Here is a 20,668-nt window from a genome sequence, read left to right as displayed (position 1 = left end):
CATTACTCCATGGGGCCTTTGTGATTAATCTGACAAGCGCATGCAGAGAGGCAGTCAAATCACAAAGGAAGCTCATTCAAGATGCAGCAGACACCTAAAAGGACATGAGGTAAACTGAAAGTGTTTCATTTTTCATGTAGCATTATTTTAGGATCCATTAATTTCATTCTTCTGTTTTTCCGAACATTGCCAAATGCACTTATTGGTTTATTTTTATTATAGAATTATGCAAAAAGGATTAAATTTTCTTTGAAAATCATGTAAAAAAAAAAAATCAGAGCGTTTCTAATTGTGCATTCCTAAAACATGCCAGTTTCACTCTCCTGGCATTGTACCTTACGCGAGTCAGCCAAACAAGAGGGGGTTCACAGGGGAGCAACTCACGCACTGGAGCAGGTGCTAGGAGGACAAGCCGTAAGAAAAGCTCCTCTCTGCGTCCGTCCCCATGTACATCTAATCTGCCCCAGCATATAAAGAGGTGTTCCCTGAATAAAATTACTCCCATTTTTATGCTCCGTACCACCTTAGTTCTTAGATGGTAAGATGGAAGAACCATCTAGAATGACCTCATTCTCTCCTTTGTGTTTGTGGTTGTCAATATTAAACTACTCCCTGCTAAGACTCGTGTACTAGTCGAAGGGCAGCAACTGATATCAGTACCTCCTCCAGGTCTTCCGTCCTATTAGCCAAGCCAAACCCCAGTGCCCCTGGAATTAGCCCCGTGTTTCAGAATTGCCTCAAGCCTGGACCCTCCTTTGCTTTCTGGGAGATCCAATATTTTGTGCTGAGCGTCTGTACTGATCTTTTATCCCAAGAATTAAACTAGCTGCTTGAACCTGGGTGCCCAGCACTTCACTTGTCAGTCTTCTTGGATGCCAGACCTTTGTTCCATTGCAGATATGTATTAACTGTTAATTGATCTCCCAGCTTCCAGCTGCCTGGCTGGCTGGCTGCTTGCCCGGATTTCTCAGCCTAGCTCAGCCCAGAATCTGTCACTGTGCTCTTGTACTTGAAGCTCCAATATTAGCGAAAATATGACTGAGACCGTGTCCTTCAGTCACCTACTATCTATGCATCCAGGCATCATTTCCTTGATATATGTCTTGTACCAGAGGGTAGGTCAGATCTAGTCCTGCCTCCTTTTTCCTCTCCACTGCCCCGTTATTGTTAACAAATGTGATTTAGAATCGACATAATAAAAAAGGTAGGATTGCTTATGGTGATAGGTAATAGCAAAAATCAAGAAAAGCTGCTGAGTTACAAAGTAAGTAAATGTATATTCTCCTATGAAGGTAAGCGGGACATAGCAGAAAGATTTTTATAGTCTAGTGGAATTTGGAAATCTTAGCAGATAAGTAGACAGTTCTTGTACAGGGTTCCGCTGAATGGTTATGGGGCCCTGGATGGATATGTGGGACCCATGGTGCGCTATACCCATCCCCCATCTATAGAATGTTGGCTGGGCAAGTCAGGACCTCAGTCTTAGGGAAATTAGGCCCCAGAAAGATTATTGGAACAGAAATAGAAGGACAAGGTAACGTTCCCATTTCTAAACTATATTGCGAGGTAGGTAAACTTCAGATGTCAATATATTAAAAATGGAACTTGAGATTGGAGAAAGGAGCAAGTTGAGTTGACGGCGATTCATCTGAATATGAATTAAAATTGTCTCAGACCAAGATCAGTCTTGAGCCTCAGTTCATGGGAAGAGCAGTCACAGATTTTGGCTCTTTATTAATTTATTCCAAGTAGTCATCCCACTAAGAAGATCCCAATATAAATGATCAGTAAACCACTAAAAATTACATGAATAATTTTAAGGGTTGTCTTCTCTAGGCATTTATAAGTGAGTACTGAATGTGTTTTTTGCTCCTATAGAAATCTGAAATGAAAAGGCCATCTTCACGCAGTTTTGTGGAAAGCCTATGTATAAGAAACCAAAAATTTGTCTTCCCCTTTTATCATGGGGCTAAGATATGGTTAAAATAAGCATTGTTTACTGTGATATGTTATCCCAGAATTTATGTATCTGTGTATGTGTATATCTCTGTAGGAATGTATAGAATGGTCTGCAGTTGCATCCATAAACTAATGTAGTGTAGTGCCTTATTGTCCACAAAGAAGAATTTGGGAATAAGGAATCAGCTTCATGTCTCTTTTTAATATACAACCTGGTTTCAGAAGTAGTATAAGTTTCTGCTAAGGTATATGTTGAAGCTAGTACTATATTTTGTTGTAGTGTAGGAATAGCTCTGGTCAATTCAGTCTCAATATTTATTACAATTCTATTGTTTCAGCTTTGTAATAAGTTTGAATGTAGTCTAAAAATTAAAATGTATGTATTCTTCCTTAGGACAACCTATAATCTAACAGGAACATGGCATAACATATTAACTATAATCACAGTACAGTATTGAAAGTGCTGCCAAAATATACATGGAAAAAGCAATACATAGGAAACTGTACAGACTTCACACATGTTACAGCATGCACGTGCACACTCACATGCACACACACACACAAACCAGAAGATCTCAATAACAAAAAGAAAACCAGTCTAATTAAAAAGTGGTCTAAAGACTAGAACAGACATTTCTCCAAAGAAGATATACAAATTGCCAATAAACACACAAAAGGATGTTGGACACCATTTGTTATTAGCAAGTGACTAATCAAATGCAAATCAAAATCATTCATATCCACTACAATGGCTATAATAAAAATAAGTAGAAAATCATTTGTCCACAAAAATGTTGAGAAACTGAAATCCTCATACGTTGCCAGTAGGAATGTAAAATAGTCTAGTCCTGTGAAAATTGTTTGGCAATTCCTTAACATGTTAAACATTGAGTTACCATATGACACAACAATTCTCCTCTTAGGTATATTCCCAAGAGAATTGAAACATATATTTGCATGGAAATATGTTTACTTGAATGTTCATAGCAGCACTACTCACAGTAGCCAAAATATGGAAACAACTCACTTACCTCAGTGGATAAATGGATAAACAAAAAATGGTATTATCCACAAAATGAAGTATTTTTAAAATATGATTAAAATCCTAAAATTTATTTTAAAAATTGGAAAAATTTATTTAAAATCCTTTTGGTAAGGTATCTAAACTTTGTTTCTTAATTGAAATAAAATAAGCTTTAGTGTCAAGCTTGATGTGTATTTAGAAAATTATCTCTGAAAATACCTGCAAAATACTAAAATCTACCCTGGCCTGTGTGCCTCACTGGTTAGTGTCAGCCCATGCACTGAAAGGTCAAGGGGTTCAATTCTCATCAAGGGCACAGGCCTGGGTTGCAGGTTCATTCCTGCACCTGGTTGGTGCGCAACCAGTCGATGTGCCTCTCTCACATCAATGTCTCTCTCTCTCTCTCTCTCTCTCTCTCCCACTCTATCTAAAAGCAGAGGAAAAAATATCCTCAGGTGAGAATAAAAAAAATGAAAAAAACTACACAACTGAAATCTATAGCTTGCTCTGAATGGATTCGCCACTGAGGCTTAGCTACACATTTTATTTTACTAGTTTACTCACCACAGTTAATATTTAGTTAATGTAGTAATATATAAAAAAATGCACTGTATAAATTATAAAGTTTAACAAATACCTGTTTTTCTTTTTAAACTAATTTTATTCATTTACATGTCATGTTATCAAGATAAAGGGAAAAACACACTACCTATTCACTTCTTTGCTCATCAATTCATGTAATACATAGAGTGGTGCCATTCTTGAGTAATACACTTGGGCAAAACATACTTTTTTCTTTATTTCCTTTATTTGTGATTTCCTTCTTCAATTAAATAGCCTTTCAAAAATGGTAAAGAACATTTTTATATGTTCACTTTAAAATTTAATATCTGTTGGTGGTTATATTTTAAGCAGTCTTTGTTTCTGGGCTGGGTTTCATAACCACAGTAGGCATGTATAAACAATTTTTGTGTTTTCTATTTCTTTTAGATTCTACAAAGAAATTAAAGGATGTTCTTGAAGAATTCCATGGTAATGGTGTGCTTGCAAAGTATAATCCGGAAGGGGTAAAACATCTTTTTCCTTTTTTTAATTTCATTTAAGTGTTTGGAGGAGGAATATCTTAATGAATAGTTCTTGAAAATATATATGCTGTATACCATATACCATCACATAAACAAAATGAAATTTATAATAAAATGCTCTACTGGGAAATAAATTAAATGTTGTGTTTACTAACTTTTTGATCCAAAATATTTTGCTAATGGAAGTAACAATTTTATTATCTGCGGATGAAAGAGAATAGATCATCCACAGTATAGTTTTTGGTCCTTTCCTGGAAGTCAGGAAGCAGTATTAGATAAAAAGGAACAGAAAGGGTACCTGACTCTCACTCTATGACCTAGAAATTTAAACCCCAAATGGACACTCATGTAGAGCAGGGGGTTACTCTTTTCAGGGAATTATTCCCTTGACTGAAGACAGATTTTTTGATGGATAAAACTGATCTAATACTTTAAAGAGCCAGCTTGGACAAAAAGAGGGGACTTTCCTCCCTCTGTCTTGTTTTAACCTATTATCAGTCCCTGAAAGCCTCTCTTAATAAAAATTTCATGTCCTGTCGATTGCTTTTGAACACCACGCTCGAATGATTGCTTTTCCCTTTTTAATTATTGGTTTAATAACCTCCTGTTTAATGCTAACTGAGAGATGTTACATGTTAAATATTTGACCATCACTGCTGTGAGCTCTTTTGCAGCTTCACCGAGTCATAGTTGGGTTTATGGGAGTTAAAAAAAACTGCCCTTTGCAGAAGACCCTTTTGCCTGTATGTATTATCTAGCCATCTAGATTTTTTGCTGATTAAAATGTGGTTTGTTTTTTGTTATCATTGTCATTATGCTTTTGAATGTTTAGAGGATCAGAGTTCTTGGTTACCTTCCAATATTGTACTTCTCTGGGATTTATAGAACGTACATTTTAGTCAAAACCCAACCTCTAAATTCCAACCTTAAAACTTTCATGTTGTTTTATAATTTTCTTTGGGTATTTCTAGTAATTAGCTATTTTATGCCGTGTTTTCTTCTAAGTTCTTTTTAAACTCTTTAACCTAAAATTTATTTTCTTTTGAAAAAATAAAGTTGATGCTTAGTGCCTACAAATTATGGGGGCATTAGGCAATTTAAAGCTATTCCCATTTTCCTATTAGGAAAGAAGCAGACATATGAACTATATTTGCTCACATTTTGTTTTTCATGATATAGAGAAAAAAAATGCTGGAAGATAAATTTGTTGAACTGAAAATCTGAAAGACCAAGAAAGCAGAGTGGGAAAGCTAAAGATGTGAACTCTACTGATAAACAATAAAAGCCCAAAATGTCATTAATATTGACATTGCCTACCATAATTAAAAACACAGGTTATCTAATCTACATACAGAAATTAAACCAGGTTTTTCTCCCTAACATTGTTCACATAGTAGCCTTTTTACTCCAATGGTTTCTTATTTAAAGGACTCTCAAGACTTAGTCTTACTGATATTATATATTTAATGAGGATTATCAGTCACTGCAGACTGGATTTATTGAAGTAATTGCTAGATTCGTTATTAGACACACATATGATGTCAGCCTTTTCAATAATGTAACACGTCTCCATAAGTGCATGGATCCACTCTTGAAATGTGTTATTAAAATAATGAACAGTTGAAAAATAGAAAAGTTAGATCTCATTATGACCCAAAAGTAATTCTAATTTTAAGAGTGCAACCACTTTCTAATGTTAATGCTAGTATGTATTTTCCTTTCAGGAGGAAAAAAATTAAGTTTATATGACTTTTAATCACTTGTATGTGTTTCACAAAATGCAATAGGAAATAATTAGGAACATTCAATGTTGAAAAAGAAATCTTTAAGACCCTAAGGTTCTCTTCAGGACATGACTTCATCCAGTTTATAAAACGTTACTCTAACCGTGTGGAAGAATTCATGAAGAATGCACTGTCTATTCACATATTGACTGGTCAAGTTGAGCTCAAAGTTGTTTGGCCGAGATGGCACAGATGGTACTTAATGCTCAATTATACAAGAAAAATTAGAAAAGTGATTAATCTAGTCTGCCTTTAATAACTAACTAATAAATAAATAACTAATCCTTTGTTTTCTAAAATGAACATGGTTGTATCATCTACATAATGTGTATTTAAAAAGAGAGAACTACCTAAATATTTTTAAAATGATTTCTTTCTTTACAAAGTAAAGCTGCTTAAATGTTAGATTTATTATTTTTATTATCATTCACTTGAATTACTGAATTACAAAAGCACTATATATAAAAACTTAATCCAATGAAAATATGACCTGTTTAAATCTATTTTAATAGAGAAGAGATATTAAGTATAATATATGGATGATTTATTTATTATACTTTCTATCTTTTAGAGATCACTAGATAATAATTCTTTGAAGAAATAAATAAAAGAATCATAAAATATAAAATCTAAACAATTGCTTTACAGAATCTCTAAACATAGAAAGTTTTAAAAGGTCTTGAGACTTCCAAATATGATTAAAGAGTTTTTAAATAAAGAAACTTATTTTAAGAAAAATAAAATGACTTCCCCGAGGTTAACTAGCTAAGTTCATGACAATAACCATAATTAAAACCTCATTATCAAGAATCTCAATTTAAGAGTGATGCCCTCTCCTCCTCACTGCATTGATTAGGCCATAGAATGAGAAGGAAGTCCTTGAGAGATGAGAAGAGGAAGGGGAAGGGGAAAGTGTTTTGCGTAAGCAATACCACTCAATATATGTGAAATAAGAGTACGTTGAATGACATTTTGTATGTAATGAATATGGCATATCCCAGTGCACATAATTATTACTAACTCAAGCCTATTAGTCTTCACCTAATCTTATGTGAATGATAAAATGTTCAGGGTATGATTGCAGCTAGTTTGTAGTAGCCATGTAGTCTAAGAGAGAGTGTTCACAGTAATACAGAGCCAGGACATAAATTACTCATGAGAGCACTAGAATTTGATAATGAGAAAGAACCAGTTTGACATTGAATGCATCTGTCTATCATCTGTCTATCATCTGTCTATATCTATCTATCATCTATCTATTTATCTATCCCTATCTATCTATCTATCTATCTATCTATCTATCTATCTATCTATCTATCTATCTATATCTATCTATCTATCTATCTATCTATCTATCTATCTATCTATCTATCTATCATCTATCTATCTATCTATCATCTATCTATCATCTATCTATCATCTATCTATATGTATCTATCTATCTATCATCTATCATCTATCATCTATCTATCTATCATCTATCTATATCTATCTATCATCTATCTATCTATCTATCTATCTATCTATCTATCTATCTATCTATCTATCTATCTATCTATCTATCTATCTATCTATCTCTATCATCTATCTATCTATCTATCTCTATCTATCTATCTATCTATCTCTATCTATCTATCTATCATCTATCTATCTATCATCTATCTATATCTATCTATCTATCATCTATCTATCATCTATCTATCATCTATCTATCTATCTATCTATCTATCTATCTATCTATCTATCTATCTATCATCTATCTATCTATTATCTATCTATCTATCTATCTATCTATCTATCTATCTATCTATCTATATCTATCATCTATCTATCTATCTATCTATCTATCTATCTATCTATCTATCTATCATCTATCTATCTATCTATCTATCTATCTATCATCTATCTCTATCATCTATCTATCTATCTATCATCTATCTATCTATCTATCATCTATCTATCTATCTATCTATCTATCTATCTATCTATCTATCTATCTATCATCTATCTATCTATCTATCTATCTATCTCTATCATCTATCTATCTATCTATCTATCTATCTATCTATCTATCTATCTATCATCTATCTCTATCATCTATCTATCTATCTATCTATCTATCTATCTATCTATCATCTATCTATCTATCTATCTATCTATCTATCTATCTATCTATCTATCTATCTATCATCTATCTATCTCTATCTATCTATCTATCTATCTATCTATCTATCTATCTATCTATCATCTATCTATCTATCTATCTATCATCTATCTATCTATCATCTATCTATCTATCTATCTAATCTATCATCTATCTATCTATCTATCTATCTATCTATCTATCTATCATCTATCATCTATCTATCATCATCTATCTATCATCATCTATCATCTATCTGTTATCTATCATCTATCTAAATTTGCCCTGGATTTCTAATTCAATTCAAAATTGTTCCTTTGACATCTAAAGTAATGGGAAGAAATGAAGTAGTAGCAAATGAGTGAAAAGACATTTAGTTTTAAAGGCATGGAGATAGGCTAGGCATGCTATTTTAATAGAAGGAAACATTAAAAGTGGGGAATTAAGTATTCATCAATATATCTTTACACATGCTGTTATAATCTTCTCTAGCAGGTTTTAATTATACTGTATGTGGTATTCACTGTATTTATTGCATGCCAATTAGAACTGTTTGCTTATTACATCAAAGATTGATCCCGTTAGTGATTTTCAAACTTTAGCTGGCATCAGAATCACCTGGAGGTCTTATATGACACAGATTTTTGCTTGCTCCCTCACCCCTTCCCTTAGTTTCTGTGTCCCTGTGGTGGGGCTCTAAAATTTGTATTTCTATCAGTTTCCCAGTTGACTCTGATGCTACTGCTTTGGAACCACACTTTGAGACCCATGGAGTTAGAGTATATTTTAAAATCAATCTGTAAACTTGACCTTTCAGGTAAATTATCAGTGCTAATGAGATAATGAATATAAATTATCTTACATTAATACATGTATTCTTTCTTTCCTTGCATGCACAGAAACAAGACATTCTTAACCAAGTAAGACATTTTCTTTTCTATTCAACTCTGTCATTCTTTATTCTGATGTGAGCTGTGAATTTCTCATCTATATTAGTCAGCTATACTTCTGTACCAATAATATTTATATAATATGCAAGATTACCTATGCTTAGAAAGTTATAATTTACTGATATTCAAATCAGAGTCTCAAATGGAGAGACTGATTCATTAATCATGGAATTTAAAACAGTCCTGTGTGTGGGCTTTAACTTTATAGATATTTGAATTTAATTTTCTAATTTCCTGGAGCATAATCAGGTTCTGATAAAAGAATTTATTTAATGAAGGCCTTAATTTATTAATGGGAGGTTTAAAAATTGCATTTAAATACAATAAGGACTTTTTCAAATTTGGTCACTAGTGCTGTTATAATCTGTGAGGGAAATATAACAAAAACCTATTGAATTTTGCTCTTCTGAGGAAAAGAGTAAACTATCTGTTGCTTCCACTACTCTGTCCTGGTAAAATCCATTTTGTAAAGCAAGTTTTAGGTTCATAGTTCAATTGGGTATAGAGAATTAGAACAAAATGTTGGGGTTCTCTAAATGGACTTTTCTATCACACTAGGACTATATCTTACTAATACACATGAGTTTTCTAAAACCATAATATTGCCACCTTGGACAATATTGGATATGTAGTAGCAGCTTTTCACAAGGTTCCCTGTGGTTTCAATGACAACAACACTATAATTTCATCTCAAAGGTGTTACAGTCCAATTGATTACATCAGAATGATCTGACTGACTCTGATGGAGGTCCTGCCTATTACAATGTCCTAGAATAAGGCACATCTGAAATCGCAACTCATTAACTATGATGCCTTTTACTAGCCTCTCTCAGAGGACAGCCTTTCCTGAACTCATCCCTGAACTTTGTGCAAACCTACTAGCTCCTCCAAAGGTGGGCTATATGGGCTTTATGATATTAGGAGGCAAGTCCTCAGAGAAAATAGTTGCTTTTTTGAAGGGCATTCATTGAGCACCTTGATCAACAAACACCTTTCTGCACAACGTGCACCCCCACTGGAGGCTGAATGAAAAGTGGTGTCAGAGTTAGTTCTGCCTTTTTTTGAGGTCAACAGAATGAGTTTCTTCCTTTCCCCTGCTTGCTCAGTCTTTGTCCTATATACAGTTACTTAGGTAGGCAACTCCAGTTGCAGAACAGAAAGAACAGGAGAACCTCAGGGTAGCCAAAGGAAAATAAAGAATGAGGGCATGTGTATTTGTTGCTCTATATGTGTCCGTTGTCTCTCAGTGTCCTGTGAATGTAGGATTTTCTCTTTACATTTCCTGTCAACAGATGATCCTTGGCCAAAGGCTGAATTTCATTTTCATAGCTCCCTGGGCTTCCCTTATCTTTGTACTTGGTATTTTGTAATATAGTTTTGTGTGTATGTATATATACACATATATATATCCATTACATTCAGACAAGTAAGTTTGCTTTAATCCCTTAAAAAGTAAAAGTAACGTGGGCATTCAGAACCTACATTTTGTACTGTTGCTGCCTACTAAAATATCTTAAATGTCTTTAACAAGGATATTGACACTGATATAATTATTAGCAATGATATAAACACCCTTTTATTGTAAGCTATAATTGTCCTTCCAGAACCAAAACCAACCTTTCCCATTAAAGAAAGCATCTGGAAAGTATAACAGAAAATGTGATCTTAGGAGTTCAACTGAATTGAGTTCAAATTCCACATCTGCCACATATTAGCAGGTCTTGGATAAATTACTTAATCTCTCCTAGCATCAGTTTGTTTACTTATAAAAAGAAGAGAGTGTCTGCCTTATTGATTTGTTAAAAGGGTTAAATTCTATGTAAAATAAATAGCTTCGTGTTTGACATATAGGGGTTCCATTGGTATTTAGAGGCAATGACTCTTTGTCACATTTTGGTGATCAACATGGTTTCATACAGAAGTTCGGAGTATGTATGAAAGGTGAAAGTGAGAATATCTGAGATACACCCCCAACCAATCCTGTAATCCTGATTTTCTCAGAGGCTCACTTTTCTCATCTATAAAGTGAAGAAATATAACTCTGATACCTTTTCCAACTCTAATTTCCTTCTACCATGAGGTATGAGTGGAATACAAGCCAGGTTACAGTCCAGACGCTGTCCTGGTAGTAGAGTTATTGTGTCTCTTGTACTTGCTCCATGTACCATGACTGCACAAATGCCAGGACCATCAGTTTCTCTTCCCTATTGCTATCAACACAATCTTCCTCTTCTTATCAAACCTACAACTAGAACACAGCTTTGAAAACACACCAACAAATTAAATAATGAAATGCATATTGGAATTCTGTTTTTAACCTGATATTAACTATGCACTAATTATTGTTAAAATATATAATAGCTTTCATTTCAATATGCAACTTCAGTTTTTATGTCTTGATATTCAGAAAAATTGCTGTAGCTTAAAATGAAATCATGTCCAACAATTTGAAAAGGTACTTACATAAATACATGAGAATAATTTGTTATATCATATAATAATTAAACAAATTAATTTCAATAGCTTCCTGCAGGTTTCTAATAGTTACACTGAGGATCAAATCTCAACATTTATAAAGATACACTATAAAATACACTGTCTTTTATCTATGGAAACATTTAGAATTTGAGAATGGATCATCTGCTACATGTTGTGCTAAATTGAAAGCTTAAATTAATAATTTGCTTAATGTGGCTAGGCAATATTGATCACAATTCATCTTTTTCTCCCCTAAACTTCTATACTAAACATACAGAAATCTAAAAATAAGTATTTAATATACTACTAATTGCTTTTAATTGTTTTCTCTACAAATGACTTTTAAAAACAAGCTTAACTAATTTGGAAAATAATTTAATAACTCTATAGTTTTAATAATAACAGCCAACTTAGACATGTGGAACTTAAGCACTATCTATACTGTTTTAACATTTATTAAATAATTGCTATAAGAGTTAAAATCCAGGTTACAGAACAAAAATGATGCTAGCATCTTCAGGTGATCTTTTTTTTTGCATTTTTCCAAGGAGAAGTACAACTTAAAGTTTAGTTTTAGGGTTTGTCTGTTGTTTTTGTTTGTGCGTTTTCAATATCACTAATAGTTTTTTTTAATAGCGCTGTAAAAGATACTAGGGGAAAATAAACAGAGATTTGGGTAGACAGTCTTAGAATATCTAAGGGTTTTAAGGTTTTTTAATAGGTAAAGGAAATTATAAATGATATTTTTAAGATCAACAAGCTAAATTTCCCATTGAGAAAAATACATACAAAAGCAATATGTACAGTAGACTTGAGTAGAAGAGTAGACTAGGTATGAGTTATTAAAGTAGTACAAGTAAGTGATGAAAACTGGGATAGCAGTGAGGATTATAATGGAGGTTGGGAGCAGAGTTAGAGCACATTTCTGATATATAGTCAAAAGTAATAGGTTACACTTGGAATGTCAAAGGGTATGAAAAGAGTTATAGTCAACTCAGATTTTTCAAGATTGGGTAAATAAGTAGATGATAATACCATTACTTTTATTTATTTATTATTTTCTCTGAAGTATTTATATATTTATCTATTTTCCAATTACAGTTGGCCTACTCTATTATATTTCAGGTGTACAGCATAGTGATTAGGTATTTATATAACTTAAGAAGTGATCATTACCTTTATGTTATACATTCTTTTATATCATTTTTTTATGAAATGGCAAGATTATTGATAGTTTAGTCAGTGCATTTGATAGTGATAAACCAGTGGCAAAGTATCTTGTATTATGTGTGAATATTGGCAAATCTGTCCATAAGATTATACTTTGGTCAACTATAATATAGTGAGTGGACTTTGAAGTTAGAAATATTTACGTCCTTGGTGCTAAGAGTTTTTAGACCATGGCAATTTATTTAACTTTCTAAGCCTCAGTTATATAGGAGTGATAACAGCACGTACTTACTGGATTATTATGAGGATTAAAGTATAGCATACACATAACAAATTTAGTGTAGTTCCTAGAACACAGTAACATTTAGATAGTGTTTCTATTATACGCAACAAATATTTTAATCAAATGTCTGATATCATCTTGGACTGTAAAGATCACAGACTGTAAAGATTATAAAGAGAGATTGGGAGCTTTAAGGAAGAGTTTGGCATGAAACAACGACCTATGAGAGATAAACATACAGAAAGTGAGAAAAGCATTTGGAACAGAAAGAAGCTATTGGACTGCATCCCAAATGCTTGTATAATATACACTAGATATTGTGTTTGGTCCCATGGGAGAAACATAAATGGTCAAGACGATCTTTGCTATCAGAGAGTGTCAAACTAATAAATCTATTTTATAGGTTGCTGACAGAATGTTTCAACTCAGGGAATTCCTAAGCCTTGAAAATAATGAGTGGATTCCCTGACCCAGTTGTGAAATCTCAGTCTCTCACTCTTACATGTTGGCTATTTCCTGGTCTCCTGATCCTTCTCAACTTGATGTTTCTCACAGTACTAACCATGGGAGATTTGGGCCTTGAGAGATTAAAAAGAACAGAATCCATGGGATAGCATATATTTGAAATCCTTTCAAAGTCTTGATTATTTTATCATTAGATTTAGATCTACTTCAATATTAAATATAAAGCCATATACTATTATACTTTAAAATCACCTCATTTGAGATTTATTAAGTAAAAGAATATATTCCTGCTGAGAAACTTTTTTTTTCTTTTGGTATTTATTCTATCTTACAAATTCTTATCATCCCACCTAAATCAATGTTTTTCCTTGCTAGATTGCCTAAAAAGAGGTAGTTGAGTAAATTTTTATTTTTGCTATTTCAGTGTCCATGTATATAATGAGGCTCTGCAATGTAAAAGACATTATGTTGAACACTATGTGGTGCAAAGTCATGTTGGATCTTGTAGTCTAGCATGAAAGAAGATAAACTTGTAAATTTGCCTTCACACACATCTGCATTAAGAGAACTCCCTTTCAAAATTTTCTTTAAAAGTGAACATACAAGTAAGCAATAATTAAAAAGTAACATTTTTATATATACGTAGTTATTCAAGAAGTTCTTAATGAATTTTGTTTTTTGAGGAGAAAATAACTTTAGAGAACATATGTGTGCTTCAGTAACAGCTCACACCTGTCCCAGCGACACCATGAGCAATAGATAAGACAGGTCATGCTAGATTAAAGTGCATTCCAACCAAAGCACAAAACTTACTTGGATACAGACCCTTGATTACAAGTTATATTGAAAAGCATAATAAAAACATCCTACTTAAGATTCTTCTAATCCATTATTTGCATTTTGTAATTACGCACTAAAATAACTTAAAGTAGTACTGTTTGTTATTCTTGCTACTTTCCATCTTTTACTAAAAAATGTATTTCTAATTTTCTTTCTACCGAGTCTTACTAATTCTTCTTCTTAGGCAAAGCTGCAATTAATTGACTATGCGCCTCTAACATGGTAAAGAAGCTTTCATTTGCCAAAACCAATTTTAAAAATTCCAGGTGTCCACACTCTTCAAGCTTTCCCTGTAAAGGAAGTTCCTCCATGGCCGTTTTACAGGACTATCAAGCAGCTCTCTCCTAGCTCAAGTAATGAGTAATCAACTGTAGTACAAGACAGGCACAAGAAGTAAGGCATTTAAAATGCACTTTTTCCCCTGAAAATATTTTAATATTTTAATATAAACAATGGCCTTTACATTATTTTTCAATTTAACACAATTAGTTAATTATAAATTTTATAGCAAAATTGAAGAGTAAATGATAAAGCAAACCTCCGGCTAAGTTATTGCTTATTGCACTTGATCGAAGAGCTTTTGCCCAGAAGCTAACATAGTATATGGTACGCACAGGAGGCATTCAATCAACAAATGTTGAAAAATAAGTTAAAGTGATTTCTTTGTTCATGGTCTTAGCTAGTTATTTAATCTATAATAGATAAAATGATTTATTTTTGTCTTTTAAAGATCATTTATTAATTAACAGAACCGTATGACTATAATAATAATACTCCTTTATATCAGGCAAAAGATAGTCCACATTCAATTTTCACATTTCCTAACAAACTTGTATGCACAGCTAATTAATACGTATGTGAGATCCTGAGTTTTCCTCTCCAAATGCTCCAATAACTGTTCCTCTCCCTCTGCCTTAAAGCCATAAGGTGATGGTCTGCTATCTTGCATGATCTGCCCCAGAGTACACACCAACAAAGATCATACCTTAACCTTGTCTCCTACTACTCTAGGCTCCCCTCACCCCTTATCCAGCCTCCTGCTCCAGTCTCCTGCTCTTCCTCACTGGTTCCTATGGAAATTCCTCTAAGATGGAGCACCTTCCAACCTCAGGACATTTGCACTATGTGCTTTGTCTATCTGGAATGTTCTTTCTCCAAAAATGTGCAAAGCTCTCTCCCTTATCGCCTTTAAATCATTATTCAAAGAAAAAATACTCATTTCCTGATCATCAGATTTAAAACTATAAGCATTCCCTCCCAAATATATAAACCTTTGTCTTATTTTTCCCACAAAACTTAATACAGTACCATCAGACACGTACATTTTCCCTTTTTACTTTGTTATTTTTATTCCATTCATTAGAAGACAAGCCCTAAATGGAAGGATTTTCACATATTCCAGTAATATCTTTATTCCCAATACCTAGGGCAGAACCCAGTACAAAGTGGGTGCATAGTACACATTTGCTGAATCTGAGAAACCCTCCATCCTGAAGCTGCCAAGATAAAGTAATGATAGGATGACAACATTTATTTTCATTCACTTTGAATCTACTTGGACGAGCAGTATTTCTTTAGTATTAACAGGGATTTAAAAACAAAAGCTGCAGATGGTCAGATATAATAACGAACGTCATATAGAAACATGTTTCAAATGTGTGCCAATTTGGCAGCAGTGTCTGAGCAGCTTCATCAGCCTGCATTCTTTACAGCTTCTCTAGAGCATCTTCCTAAATAGTCTGTGGATGTTCCTTAGGGGGAACCCCCCCCCCCCCCAAACAGTTCAAAATCTTAAACATTGCTTGGTGAGTGTATCCCTGAGCTTCCAGGCAATTTAATTAAGTGTGTCCCAACTTGTTTTCATTAGTGTTTCCATTGACAGGCATTTAAATGATTTATTCTACTTAAAGGTCACAATCTTCAAAAATGAATTCTAATACTGCTACACGACGGCAGTCAAATACACAATACCTAAATTTGGAAATGCTCTGCTAAATCACAAGATAAGGAAAGTGTATAGATTGAGGACAATATCTGTCCACATTTTGGACAACATAGAATTTTAGGAGAGACTTGAAAACCTGTTATTAATAATGTAAGAAGAAGATGGGTTTACCAGGAAGGACATTGAAAAATAAATCCTCAATGCGTTGGAAATACTGAAGCAGCTAATATATTTTGCTTTGAAGAAGTTTTGGTTTTGCAACATTGTAAGTTGTGTGTAATGACGGGAAATTTAAGAGAAAGGAAATTTGCTCCCTTCAACACTGTAAAGATTTTCAAGAAGGAAGTTTAGTCATCAGTAAAACTTCAGAAATAAGTAAGATGACATCATCTCATAGAAATCTTTTAAGAAATGAGGAAATTTACATTCCACTATTATGTCTGTAATAGGCTTTTATTTTTTTAAAGTAAGGTAATTTGTTTTTAAATGCCTGCTTTCTGAAAGCAGTAATTTGCCAAAATGGTCTGATACAGAACGATTTTGGTAAAACGTCTAAGATATAAAAAACTGCAGGTTTGATGTGGGAAGATGCAGTGAATTTTTCAGGCTTTTTTGGGAATAAAGAGGAGGGCACATTAAGATAAAAGTCCATCTAACCATGACCAATGCTTCCTTTAATTATTCATTTTATTTTATTTATTTTACATACTATGTGCCATGGGTGCATGAAATACCCTTTACATGGGTTGACATTGATTTATTTACATTCAGGTAACAACCCTGAATGGTTGATTTTATATGCAGAAAATTAAGGCTTAGAGCTGTTAGAAAATAAAACTAAGAAGCTTTTTTGCTTGCTGAGCAGGGGAGAGCTGTAAGACTTGAGAAAGTTCAGGGAGTTTTCCTGATAGCTGAACAAATGGACTGAGAAGTAATGCATTCCTTATTAAGAGGGGTCCCCACCATCATCAGCTAGGAAGTTTTGGATCTGAGAGTTGATGCAGGTAGTCTGACTTCATGCCAACACATTGCTGATTACAAAAGGCTTCGGATGCCAAAGGAAGAGCAACCACGCCAATGAATATGTTCATCACACAGACTTCCCATAACTTTGCAATAAAATGAACTCTGAGGGTTATCTCTCACTGTTGGTCTCTCATCCAGCTGAAAGTGGATTACTTCCCTTTCGATAGGCCACCTCTAAGAAGCCCTATTAGTACAAATAGGGGCCCCTGACCAACAGAATGTATTTGTACACAGTGGTCTGGCAGTTGGCTTCATCTGTGTATTTTTAAAAGTAGGTCTTTGTTGATTTCAGAGAGAGGCAGGGAGAGAGAGAAAGAAACATCAGTGGTCATCAGTGGTTGATTGGCTGCCTCCTGCACACCCTCTACCCGGCATCAAACCCAAAACCCGGGCATGTGCCCTGACCGGTAATCACACTGTGACCTCCTGGCTCATAGGTCAGTGCTCAAGCACTGAGCCATGCCACACTGGTGGGGCTCATCTGTGTATTTTAAAACATTGGCTTCATTCATTGTAGCAAATTGCTTTTAGAAAATACTTCTGTTATTTGAAGCTATTCTTATATTTTTATAATATTCATAGTTTTTGTTGTGTGGTCAGTCCACTACTAGAATTTATAAAAGTTTGTGGTGATTTATTAAAAATGGAAGAAATGAAGTCTTTTTACTTCCACCAATATACATGTCTGACGTGCCCTTCTGAGAATGAGCACGCAAAATAGACTAAACTACACTAAAATTTCACAGTAATGTGCAGTCTTAGAACCATTAGTAAGCAAAGAGAAGCATTTGGCTTTGTGCTTTACTGGCTTGCGATTATATTGGGGACAAGAACATATCTATTGATATACATGTATATATATGTGTGTATATATATATATATATTAAATTTGCACAATATCTAATATCTAATGAACAAATATCTACTTTCTCTAATGACATTCCTGTATGTCACATTCCATTTTAGGTTTATTCAAACTACTATAATAATAAAATCGGTCATTCTCAGTGACCTTACCTTAATGTTATTACACAGGAAAAATAGATATTTTCTATCCAAAGTATCAGTTTAAGAAATCACTTTTATTGTCATCTGCCAGGAGTTTGAACCAAATTATGAGCATCAGTCTGCCAAATTTTATTTTTGCCCTATTTTTAGATTCATCTCAGTTACATTAAACTGAGTAAGGAAAACATGCCCTTCAAGGGCTTCCTGTGAGGCCCGTAGTCCTTGCAGCCTCTTGATCTGGATGTGGCCTTATTCCAGCTTCTTCTTTGTAGGTCTCCTTATTTTTCCAAAGGGCCTACTGGACAGGACCCAGCACCATTTCCCTGCTCTTCTGTTCCATGTGTTCTACATCTATTTCAGAGGGAACAGCTATTCATCGTTGTGCCTGCAGTCACGGGAGTGTTGGCTGAGCCGAATATAGCACCATTTGCTTGCCTTTGCCCTCATTTTCCCAGGCGACAGTCAGGCCTTGGCCCACTGCCCCGTGCCTGGAGAAAGCAAGCTCTCTGGGTAGCTCCTATAAAATTCTCTTATTAACTTGAGAATAGGAGGTGGCTTCCATCCCCATTTCCTCAGGTGGACCTGGAGACTCTCAATGCAGCAATGGTTGTCTTCAAAAAACGTCTACTCTTTGATAGGCCTGCAATGAGTAAGGGTGGGCAAGGATCTTGAAATAGGTTCCTTTGAAAGTCTGCCTAGGAAGTTTTAGAATTTTGCTTTGGGATTTTGCTTCTATTGATCTTGGTATTAGGACCCAATTCTAACGTTGACCACTTTTTCTAATTGTTGAAAACAATATTCACCGTTAGAGACAAGAAATGGAGATGAGAAAGTCCTTCCTTTTGGAGTATTCATGAATCTGCATTGGCGTGTTCCCTTTAGTGGCCTGATTTAATCATTGCAACAGCTCCGAGGAACTGGGAGTATTAATCCCAATTTACGGGGGAGGGAACAAAGTTTCAAAGAGTAAACTTCTGAGGTCATACAGATATTGTGGGAATATCGGCTGGAAAGCTCCTCTTCCTGCTGCACTACCACAGGTACGACAAATGCATTTAATCACCAATGTTAGCCTAGGACTGCCCAACCTAGTTCTCAAATAGTGACCTCCTTTTGTAGACTTATATATAAAAACAAGGTCACTTCTATTACTAATAATTTTTAACAAAGCACAAAATCTTAAATTGGCTGAGTCTTAAATATATATTTAATTTTTTTCAGACAATAGATTTTGAAGGTTTCAAGCTGTTTATGAAGACATTCCTGGAAGCTGAGCTTCCCGATGATTTCACAGCACACCTCTTCATGTCATTTAGCAACAAGTTTCCCCATTCCAGCCCGATGGTGAAAAGTAAGCCTGCTCTCCTTTCAGGTGGTAAGTTTAATTATTTACTTTAAAAATTTATATATAGTAAAAAAAAAAAAATCACTATTAAGTTCACTGTAACAGAAGAGATGATTGGCTTAGAAATGACCTTTGTTGCAGGATGTATACTTTCATACTAAGATTGTGAAAAGTGTTTAAACTGTCTACAAAATGATTATAGCTAAACATTAGAGAAAATAGACTTTATCATTATCCATCACTTGTCATTCAATGTAATAAAAGTCTATGTTTAGGTAATAATTTTAAGAGATACTTTCATCAAATATAGAAAAGCTGTCTTTAAATGAGTGGATTATATATGTGATGTGTGTGTGTGTGTATATACATATATAAATACACATATGTATATATATGTGTGTGTGTATATATATATATATATATATATATATATAGTCACAAAACAGTTATGTCTAGAAAACATAATATTTAATACAAATTGAGCAAACTACCAATATACTTTTACATTGTTATATTTGTAATTTTAAAGAAAAGTTGATTTTTCTCTAAGATGCTTAATTAAATTTTTTCTCAACATAGAGATGATTAGTTTTCATTATGTATAGCTTTTTAGAGATGTCTAATACATTAATAACCTTTGCTAATCCTATCATTCTCCATCCAGTCAGGAAAATTTAAATCTCACCATATAACTCTAGGGAATGTGAAATAGGAAATGAGGTAAACAGTGTTGGCGAGTTGAAAAAGCAAAGAGGAGCACTGAGGTGATGCAGAGGTAGAACCACACGCTGCCGCTAGGTGGGAGTCACCGAAACCCAGAAGCTGGAAGAAAGGCCCTCTTTGAGCTGGGATGCAAAGTTCTGAATGCTGCGGAGAGGATGCAGCATGGTTGGCTTGGTAGCTCAGGAGCTCAAGGAGGGCCTTGCAGCCCTAGATGTCAGACCCCTTAGGAGCATTACCATGGTCTGTACAGGACCTGTAATGAGACCTCACTGTGCTTTTGATTGTGTGGAAATAAGCAGAGACTAGAGCCTATTGCTACTGGGACCATGTGCTGCGAGGGGGAAATGCTGGAGAGATCCAGCAGGGCGTGCAGGTAGACTAGCCGGAGCCCACCCCTTCTCCTTCCTGCCCTCTAATCTCTGCAGTGCACCCGCCTTGTG

At 34.3% G+C, this 20,668-nt stretch overlaps 1 protein-coding gene across 5 annotated transcripts in view; it reads left to right on the top strand.

The window, feature by feature from the left end:
• Nucleotides 1–20,668, top strand: part of DGKB (diacylglycerol kinase beta) — a 527,029-nt gene that overhangs the window by 109,873 nt on the left and 396,488 nt on the right. For 3 of the 5 annotated variants that reach the window (XM_081146768.1, XM_081146770.1, XM_081146769.1), the window contains exons 3-5: nucleotides 3,974–4,050; nucleotides 8,895–8,915; nucleotides 19,382–19,535. In XM_081146768.1, the coding sequence (XP_081002894.1) occupies nucleotides 3,974–4,050; nucleotides 8,895–8,915; nucleotides 19,382–19,535 (252 nt within the window). The remainder of the gene's footprint in view (nucleotides 1–3,973; nucleotides 4,051–8,894; nucleotides 8,916–19,381; nucleotides 19,536–20,668) is intronic. The other 2 variants (XM_081146772.1, XM_081146771.1) reach the window with 1 other exon arrangement.

The sequence above is a fragment of the Miniopterus schreibersii genome (genome assembly GCF_964146895.1).
Source record: "Miniopterus schreibersii genome assembly, chromosome: 9".
NCBI lineage: Eukaryota > Metazoa > Chordata > Mammalia > Chiroptera > Miniopteridae > Miniopterus > Miniopterus schreibersii.
The sequence above is the reverse complement of the archived record's forward strand: the minus strand, read 5'-3'. Positions and strand labels throughout refer to the sequence as shown.